General features: G+C 44.2%; 1 protein-coding gene and 1 long non-coding RNA gene across 2 annotated transcripts; one reads left to right on the plus strand and one right to left on the minus strand.

Annotated features, from left to right (window-relative positions):
* The first annotated feature begins 3,656 nt into the window (after positions 1-3,656).
* Positions 3,657-6,006, plus strand: LOC106725054. Its single transcript, XR_001360922.1, has 2 exons — positions 3,657-4,087; positions 5,893-6,006. It is a non-coding gene; the product is annotated as an uncharacterized LOC106725054 (long non-coding RNA).
* A 1,116-nt stretch (positions 6,007-7,122) lies between these two features.
* On the minus strand, positions 7,123-10,387 carry PEX12 (peroxisomal biogenesis factor 12). The gene is made up of 3 exons (XM_005860213.2): positions 9,825-10,387; positions 8,931-9,484; positions 7,123-8,111 (listed from the first exon to the last, which is right to left on the minus strand). Exons 1-3 carry the CDS (start codon positions 9,948-9,950, stop codon positions 7,712-7,714), a joined length of 1,080 nt encoding a protein of 359 aa, XP_005860275.1. The 5' UTR covers positions 9,951-10,387; the 3' UTR covers positions 7,123-7,711.

Below are 10,387 nucleotides of genomic sequence, written 5' to 3' on the forward strand. Positions count from 1 at the left end.
TCTCTCAGCAGTCCTATTTTCAGAGAAAGGAGGAAAAAGCTGGGAGGGAACTTTCAATTACTAATGATTTCCAAAGTCCATTTCTGCTCGTAAGGCCCTGGTCTTTTTTCAGAGAAGGCTGTGTAATGAATTCAGAATCAAGGTCCCAGTCCCATTTCTCCAGCTGGGTGAATAGTTCAATTTTTCAACCATCTTCATTTGCCAAGGGGGGCAGTATGACATAGAGTTAAGTAAACAATGAAGTAGAAATCAGGAGATCTGGGCTCTTCAGATAATTCTACAAATAATTGTTGTGCAACAAAATAATTGCTTTTAATGATGTCTACTAACTCCTGACACTACTTGGCAAGGCTCAGTAAATAGTTGTTGAATGACAAAATATACAAATATATTATATATTAAAATATGCAAATAACACAACATAAATATATATATACACACTAGAGGCCAAGTGCATGAAATTCGTGCATGGGATGGGGGTGGGGGGGTGATGTCCCTCAGCCCAGCCTGCACCCTCTCACAATTCGGACATCCCTCTCGCAATCCAGGACTGCTGACTCCTAACCACTGGCCTGCCTGTCTGCCTGCCTGATCTCCCCTAACCACTCTGCTTGCCTGCCTGATCACCCTGTACCACTTGCCTGCCTGCCTAATCGCCCCTAACCATTCACCTGCCTGCCTGATCACTCCTAACTGCTCGCCTCCTGCCTGCCTGATTGCCCCTAAGCACTCGCCTGCCTGCCAAATGCTCATCAGCCTCCTGCATTGAATGTCTGTCCCTTGGTGGTCAGTGCATGTCATAGTGACTGGTCGACCGGTCGTTCTGGTCATTCCACTGTTCGGTCATTGGGCTTTTATTATATAGGATTATTTTTTTAATATATTTTTTTATTTCAGAGAGGAAGGGAGAGGGAGAGATAGAAACATCAATGATGAAAGAGAATCATTGACTGGTTGCCTCCTGCACGCCCCCCACTGGGGATCAAGCCTGCAACCTGGGCATCTGCCCTTGACCTAAGTATCTCTCCCTTTTCTTCCCGGTCCACAGGAAGAACATTATTTGGACAGGAGAACCAGGAGCCAGATGTGGTTTCCTTATTCTTCTTCAATGGACTATAAGGGACCAAATCAGGAGGGAAACATGTGAAAGATGAGCAAAGAGAGTTTCTCTTCCTTCTTCAAAGTTCCTTAGTCAGGACCCCTGGCTATAAATAGTTACAGGTTATCACTCCAGGGAGGATCTCACATCAAATGTCCATGCTACAAAATAATCTGAAATCATCAGCTTGCACAGTGCTTTTCCTAGGTCTTGGGAAAGTGAGCTGGCCATTCTGTTCACAATTGGCTAAGAACTACCATAGAGTCCCAATTTATTTCAGATATATTTATTCACTAAGAATTTCAATTTATCAGCATAGTTATGGCACAGCCCTAACTAATACAAATACCAACCTCCCTCCTAAATTCATTCACAGAGATAATTCAAAGACTGTAGAGAACAGGGACCCAGAACAAAAATGCCAGTTCCACCAAGCCACACTACCTAACTCTGGGTCTCTTAACTTTCATTTAAGTACCTAGGGTGTTGAAATCTTAGGTCTGGCACTGAGTGTGATGCTTACAAATATAGTCCATATGCATGACCACAACACTATAGTGCCACTCTGGAGAGCTAGAAATGTAAGAAGAGTGTTTTCTCTGGGTGTTCTGAGGAGTGACAATAACTATTCTTGCGAGAATAAGACTTCATAAATGAGATGGTATATGAACTGGAACCTGCAGATAAGAATGCACCAAGCCCTAGCTGGTTTGGCTCAATGGATAGAGCGTCGGCCTGCGGACTGAAGGGTCCCGGGTTCAATTCTGGCCAAGGGCACATGCCCGGGTTGCGGGCTTGATCCCCAGTAAGGGGCATGCAGGAGGCAGCCGATCGGTGATTCTCTCTCATCATTGATGTTTCTATCTCTCTATCCCTCTCTCTTCCTCTCTGAAATCAATAAAAATATTTAAAAAAAAAGGGAGATGGAGATGCAGAGAAAACAGCACATGCAAAGGCACAGTTTCTCTCTTTTTTTAAACAAGATTTCTAGATGTTGGGTTTTAAGCATTTTTTTTAATCGCTTTGAGAGAGAGAGAGAGGAAGAGAGGGGGAGAAGGAGAGAGGAAGAGAAAGAGAGATACTGCTCAATTGCCTTCCATAGGTGGTCAGGGATCGAACCCACAACCTAGATACGTGCCCCAACTGGGAATCAAACCTACAGCCTTTTGGTGTATGGAACCATGCTTCAATAAGTTGAGCCACCCGGCCAGGGCAAGGCACAGTCTCTTCACTGTCTAACCTCCTATCTTTAAAGTACAATGGAGTTCCTTGGTAGGTCTGGTACAGAAGACCCTTCGTTTTTCTCCATTCCTCCTTTTTATTTTTTCATGTCCTTCTACCCACCCCTGTCCAACACTCATCACAATCCTCATGCTGCTTATCACATGCTTCCTCTCCATTTCCACTACCACAGCCCTAATTTAGGCTCTTATTAGTTCTCACCTGAACCATTGCAATTCCTTTCAATAGCTTCCTTCAATTAATTGAACAACACAGTCGCATGCTGAATTTTCTAAAGTACAGCTCTGATCACCTGTCTTCTTGGGACCTCAATCTTTAAATCATTCTCCAGAGTAGTCTAATCTACACAGCCAGCAAACACCATCCCAGATTTAATGCCATCTCTTCCGGGAAGTCTTTCCTGCTCTCCTTCACACTTCTTTGATATTTAGCTGCACTTTTCTTGCGGCACCTCTTGTTTACTTAGGAAGCATCCAAGAGCCCGACCAGCCAAGAAGGTCCCTCTGGACAGAGAGGGACACATTCATCTAAGTCCACCCCAACCCCTAGCCCTCACGCGGCCAGGAGGACAAGTGCAATAAACAACGTTGAATCGCTCCATCAATAGTTCTTCCCAGAAACGGAAACCCAGGGCACAACTGCCTCCGACGAAACCACCGGGATAACCGTCGTCCTGAGGTCCGAGGGCGGGCGAGAACTGCTCCGAGTCTGGTGTAAAGCGCCTGCCCCAACTCTGAAAATGGAGCCGCCTGGAAACCAAGTGACGGAAAAGGGGGTTCCGCCCTCCGGCTCGCTCCACCCCTGACGTTCGCCTCGCCCTCCGATTGGTTGCTTCTTGCACGTGACCCGCTGGCCGCCGCGGGATTGGTTATCTGGCAGAGGCCGCAGTGGGTGGTGGGATGCTGGCGGGGCCTGGAGGCAGAGGCCGGTGGGAAGTGGGAGCTGTGGTCATGGAGGGAGGGCTGGGAGGCCAGCAGTCGGCACCGTAAGCCTTCGCCGGCTGGGCAAGCCTCCTGGGAGTCTAGGGCGTAGGAGTTCTATGATTTTCCAAATGGGGCTTTGGACTCCTGGCTCCGGCCTTACTCGCCTTTCCCCGCAAGGACGGCTTCTCTGTCTTCCTTGGAGTTGGTGGGGTTTGCACCGTTATTTTTGACGGTCCCCTGTGTGTAAGCCTTGGTTGTCCTGCGCAGGGCGCCGTGAAACCAAGTGACGGAAAAGGGGGTTCCGCCCTCCGGCTCGCTCCACCCCTGACGTTCGCCTCGCCCTCCGATTGGTTGCTTCTTGCACGTGACCCGCTGGCCGCCGCGGGATTGGTTATCTGGCAGAGGCCGCAGTGGGTGGTGGGATGCTGGCGGGGCCTGGAGGCAGAGGCCGGTGGGAAGTGGGAGCTGTGGTCATGGAGGGAGGGCTGGGAGCCCAGCAGTCGGCTCCGTGAGCCTTCGCCGGCTGGGCCAGCCTCCTGGGAGTCTAGGGCGTAGGAGTTCTAGGATTTTCCAAATGGGGCTTAGGACTCCTGCCTGGGTCTGGTGTGAGCCCTGGCTCCGGCCTTACTCGCCTTTCCCCGCAAGGACGGCTTCTCTGTCTTCCTTGGAGTTGGTGGGGTTTGCACCGTTATTTTTGACGGTCCCCTGTGTGTAAGCACTGGTTGTCCTGCGCAGGGCGCCGTGCAGAGCGCCATGAGGCAGAAGGGGGGGGCGGGTTTAGAGATGCTTGCGATGTGGTCCTTACCTACGTGACGCGTTGGAGGTAAGTCGGCTGATGCCTTTACAATCTAGGTGTTTAGGATTTAGTAGGGAGGGTCGTGCATTGACTGGGTTAAACGCTCATTTATTGAGCCGCCTCCTATGCACCATTCTGAGTGCAATGGATGCAAAGGCCAGTAAGACTCAGTCCTGGTTCTTTAGGAACCCTGTGATGGGGGAGGTGGGGATCGTGAATAAATGGCGTTTGATGCGTGTTGTGGTGGGGAAAAGTGCTGTGGGATTCAGAGGAGGGGATGGATGACTGAGGAGTTAGGGACCACTTAACAGAGAGAAGGTGACAATTGAGTAAGGTTTTAAAACTGTAATTAGGCGCTCTCCACGTTGAAAGGGGCGGGGAAGCATTCCAGATGGCGCAGTGTACTAAGGAAGAAAATTAGGAAAGTATCTTTGTGTAGAGGATGATGAGATAAAGGCTCAAGCATAACCCCTGTAAAACAGACACTTTAGTTTCCCTCTCTTTATGGAGTTTAGTTGCTAAATGGCAAACACAGACCGATTGTCAGTTTTATGGAAAATCAACCTATTGATACTTATAGATGGCTGAAGCATGTGGTGTCTCCAGAATTGTTAGATACTGTCAATACCATGCTGAAAGGCTGGAAAGGGTGACACAAAAAGGGTGATCCTAGTACTTTTCCACGTCAATGATTGTGTATCACCAGGTGCCATTTAGAATAAATGAAATGCAATCAGCCTTTTCATTCAGAAATTGTTCAGGTCGTGAATTATCCAGGCTTTCCCTTTTTTTCCTTTATCTTGCTCATGCCCTGGAGGAAAATGAAATTAAACCTTATATTTAGCTGATAGTGAAAGAATATAAATCTGGTAATCAGACCTCAGTTCTCCTTCCAGCTGATGTTAATTTGCTATGGACCTTAGGCAAATCGTAGCCTCTCTGGGTCTTGGACTCTTTAGAAGATCCTGGTATAACAAATTTATGACTAGTTTTTATCTTTATGTGCAGCATGATTGTAACGAAAAATATAAATCTGGTCATCAGACCTCAGTTCTCTTTCCAGCTGATGTTAATTTGCTAAGGACCTTAGGCAAATCATAGCCTTTCTGGGTCTTGGACTCTTAAGATAGATAGATCCTGGTATAACAAATTCATGACTAGTTTTTATCTTTATGTGCAGCATGATTGTAAATCAAAATATATTTTAAATGAATTGGAGTTTACTTTATAAGAGAATTTAGTATAAAAATCTTTTGTAAAGCTTTTGCTTAAGAACTTATCTCTAAATCCCTTTGCAGGCATCTGAAATTTTATCTTGCATTGTGTTTGAGCTCATTAAAAAAAAAGTTGTGTTTTTTTAAAACTGTAAGTGCTTACCCACTCACCTGTATTTCAAAAACAAAAAAGCTCCCCCAAACAAAACTTGTTCAAATTTGCATTTTTGTACAGTAGAGTTACTTAAACCAAAGCATAGTGGAAGATAAAATGGTTGCAATTTAAACTTATCTAAAAAGAAGGCTTTATTTTTTTCATGGGTAAACCTAAGTTTTTTTAGAAGTGAAAACAGCGAGTGAAAATACTCTTAGATAAAACAAGGCGGTGAAATGCAGTGATGCGATGATGAGTGAAGTATAGTCTGACCTGGTATTGCCATTGCTTCAGTGTTGGCTCTGACCAGGGTGTGATCACTTAATCTTCTCTCTGAGCTGAGTCTGGTTATGGTTTTCCCACATTGGTATGTTCTAGCCTATTTGGATACTGATTTTATTATGTATATGAGTGTTTCTTTGGTATCTGTTTGAATTTTACTGATACTTTGTTTTCCTTCTTAGGTTGAGGTGAAAAATCTGGCTTTGATAACTTCATGGAGTACTACGTTATTTCAATCCTGAATCTGGTTCAGTTCTCTTATTGACTTATTATATTAAAAATGTTTTTTAAATTGATACTTGCTTTGGTAAAACCTTGCTATTTAACAAGAATTCTTGCAACTATCCCATATACTCTTTTTATCTATAATAATAAAAGCGTAATATGCTAATTAGACCTGATGGCCTTTCAGACGACCTTCCGGATGAAGACCTTCCGGATGAAGACCTTCCGGATGAAGCCGAGCAAGCCACCTCCGCTGCCAGGGTCGAGCCCCTTGCACAAATTTCATGCATTGGGCCTCTAGTGACACATAAAAGTGTTAATATTTTAAAATCCATAGGATGTTCCATTTCAGAATTTAGTTTTATCACCTTAGTGCTATTAGAGAATGTTTGTCCTTTGAATTGCTAAAATGAGTTAAAATACTGGGAAAGGCCTATCTCAGCAGCGGCACCTACAAATTGCTTTCATCCTTCCTCATCTAGTTATGATTTTTTTAACCCATATTTTTTCATCAATTTGCCAATCCAGGCATGAATTTTTCTACATAGGCAACTTAAAGTGTTTTTGTAGTCTTTCTAATACAAGACATTTCGAACAAGGCTGAATGCTGAATTCTTGCTGTTGGAGTAGAGGACTTTCCCCCCAATTATTGGATTAGCAAAAAACCCCACAAAATGTTAATACAAAAATACCCCCAAAAGTCAAAGGTTGTTTGAATGAAAAATTTAAACACCTCAAGTAATCTTTCAGTTTCTGTACAATCATGACAACATGGAACAGTTCTTTGCCAAAAAACATTTATTCTTGAAATGTATTTAAGCGTTTCATAGAAACTTTAGTAATAGCCAGAATTATTCATGCCAGTTTAGCAAACTCTTAATTGCAAGGAGAAAGGGCTTATTAAAGGAGCCTTTCTTTACACATAGATGAGTATTTTACTTCATCTTTTTTTAATATTTATTGATTTTAGAGAGAGAGGAAGGCAGAGGGAGAGATAGAAACATTGATAAGAGAGATTGGCTGCCTGCTGCATGCCCCTCACTGGGGACTTGAGCCTACAACCCAGGCATGTGCCCTGACTGGGAATTGAACCGGTGACCTCTTGGTGCTTGTGTTGATGCTTAACCACTGAGCCACACCACCTAGGCCTTACTTCATCTCTTCATTGCTTATTAGTTTTGCTTTCTCACCAAAATCTATATATACACTTCACCTTAATTTTCCTTTAACCAGTTTCCCAAGACTCATAAAGAAATCTTTAAAAGTTGATAAATTACAGCAGACATTACATAACAAATGGGTCACAGTATATAGGAGGTATTGTTTTTCAAAAGAGTAAGCCCACTTTTCACATTGTAAACTGATAAAACCTCTTCCTCATAGGCAAAGGAAAACTTTTTTAAATACAAGGTCTGCTTCCCCTTCACCACCCACTTTATGAGGTCTAACATGGGTGTTTCCTGAGAGCTTCTATACCTCTTTGTTCTTTAAGGAAAAGCTTCTGTACTGATTATCCTCTTTTATCCACTTCTATACTGACCCTCAATTCTCTTACTCTAATCAGCTTGGTTAACTTTAAATTGGGGCCTGGAGAGCAGGTTAGAAGGTTAAATCCCATGGGTATATCCTTTTAAAGAAATCCATATAATTTTTTAAAATTCATATAATTATGAATAGAGGCAAAGAAGTATCAAATAACGCCGTGTACCATGCTGAAAACCAGCCCTGTGGCCTTCTGGGCAATGATTTTCCTGCGAGGTAAGATGCTAATCCCTTTCAGTTGTCAGGGGAGTACAGTTTAATTAGATGTTGTACTTCTGTTGGATAACCTGTGATGGGACAAGCCTGGTGAGTCCTCACATAACTGAACACACAGCGATAGCAAAACACATAGCCAGAGGTGGCAAGAACAGTATCATTCACCCGGGTTTTACGACACAGTGGGCACACAGTCTTCATTTTGGGTAACAGGGGAGAATCAGAATTGTAGTCTAGGTGTACAGGTGGTGGTGGAGTAGGCAGGGCAGTCAGTGATTTGATGGTTTCTTGATTTTCAGATGAGTACCACCACTCAAGGAATTGCAGGAAGAATACACCGACAGACAGGCCAGTAGAGAGGGATAAGGCAACACCCCCCACAGCTTTTTTCAGAGTTGACTTGATCTTCTCACTAATACTGTTGGAAAATAGAACAAGAAGGCAAAAGGAGAAACTGTTTATTTAGGTACAACTGCAGAGTGACTAATATAAATGTAGTTCTCACACTTTTCATCAGAATCACCAATTCTTTTGGGGAATGAACAGTTGTCAGACTGGCACTGTCTCCTTAAGGTTGTATTCTAAATGATTCCCTCTTTCTAACAGTATTTTAGAAGCCTAGGAGCAAAGCTTTGTTTTTAAAGACGAGGGTTTTGTTGTGTGTTGAGAAGAAATTAGTGAGACATTGATTACATAGACCTTTTTGTGTATGTGTGGAAGATAGTATATCCAGAAAAAGAAACAACTCACTTAAAAAAAATTAACTTAGCAGCATTGAGGAATATATATTTAAACTTGTAGGAGAAAAAATAAAACTTGTAGGAGAACATGAACACTAACTACAAGCAGAATAGCACCGTGGTTAAGAGCAGTCGAGAATTGTGTTGATCTGCCTTGAATCTCAGCTCTGCCACCTTCTCGCTGTGTGGCCTTGACAAGGTACTTAGCTGCTAGGGCTTAGTTTCCTCAGCTGTTAAATGGGGCTAATGCATGAGTTGTGATGGGGATTGGGATAATGTATATAAAACAAACACCTAGCTCAGGGCCTGGCCATAGCAAGTGTAGTAGTTTTGATGAGGTTGCTTACCAGGATGGCAATCCTTGTTTTATGAACACAGAATTTTTCTATGATTTTATGAAATAACTCAATGTGGACTGAAGGAGGTGATTTCATAAAATTAAAGTGAGATTTTAGAAACTGTTCATCAAAGATTTGGGGGAAATGTTAAGGCCTTACCTCCTGGCTGGTTGCTGCATCATGCTGGCTTCAGCTGCTTTGTGCTCCAAGGCTTGTATATCCTGAACTGTAAGTCGACCCAGCCGAACTCCCGCCAGACTAAGTAGTGGTGAGTGATGCTGAGCTTTTCCTAGGATGTATCGAAGTTGTTGTACAAGAAACCAGCCTTCCCAGGCCATGTTAACAAATGGGTAGGCTGCCAGGAAGGCTCTGTAAAATTGTTTCCAGCGGGAAGAAGGGGGATGGATAGAATATTCATCCTCTTCTCTCAGGCTAGAAACCAGCTTCTCCAGCTTCACTTTCAGATAGGGAAGAAGAACCAGGAACATAATGGACTTCCAGAGCTGCTTCTTTGGGAGACCAGCACTGGCCAGTCTCTGAAGCTTGTGTGTGTCCCCCGTGGCAATCCGCTTTAAGCCATAAAAGTTTTCAGAAAATGAGGCACTGGTTTTAGACAGATAATGCTGCTGGAGCAGAAGATCCAGCAGGGTAAAGATTTCATCAAACCACCTCCAAAAGAAGCCATAGTGGGCAGGGTTTGATTCTGCAAGAACCTAAAGCGAAGTAGATATTAATAAATGAAATGCATTCCATTGCACAGCTACTATGCCTTATATTTGCATTCCCCTCATCCCCACACCCTCTAAATTCTACACTTTGAGATTAAACAGATCACTACTTTTGGGGCTTACCCTATCCTTCCTGCAGTGCTGGGCATTCATTACAGGGCTCTACACATAACAGGGGCTCAATAACCGTTAAATTATATGAATAATAGGATATGGATTGTGTGCTAATTGGTCATTTCAAACCTAGGCTCCAAGATAAACTCAAATTATTGGTTTGGTGTTTACCCAGTCGTCCCTAAAACCATTTCAAGAATTAATACCTTACCTTGACCACATGCTGAAGAGCAGGTCTCACTGCTGTCATTAAACTGTCCTGTGCTACCACCTCAAAGATGGATGGCTGATCATCCACCCCAGAAGCAGCTGTGATGTGAGCCCCGTGCTCGGCCATAGTTTCCTGCGTGCACTGGGTTTCACTTTGCCTCCAGTCAGCATGAACTTGTTTGGGGTACCCAGTGGGTGCTCAGTCTTAAAGGTAATCTTTCTGCAGGATACCCGAAACTCCTAATTCTCAATTTTTACCGGAATTGGGGGAGAAAAGACCACTTCTGGAGGCAGAGGGGACGGGTCTCAAGGAAGAAGGAAGTTAAGGCAGGACGTGGGTGGAAGTGCCGTGTGGGGAAGGGGTTACTTGCAAACGCTGCACCTCACAGGGCAGAGCGTGGCCATGGGGGAGAGGCAGGGGCCAGGAGGTCGGTCCTCTCGAGCTGCAACCGTGGAAGCTGCGGATCGGGGGCTTCCAATCGCGAGGGCTCAAAAGCCGGCCTGTCCTGAGAAATCAGAGGTGCTCGTGCGGGCCGGCACCCGAGGCCCCGCCCCAGACGGGAG

This window comes from Myotis brandtii, unplaced genomic scaffold (genome assembly GCF_000412655.1).
Source record: "Myotis brandtii unplaced genomic scaffold, ASM41265v1 scaffold1327, whole genome shotgun sequence".
Taxonomy (NCBI): domain Eukaryota; kingdom Metazoa; phylum Chordata; class Mammalia; order Chiroptera; family Vespertilionidae; genus Myotis; species Myotis brandtii.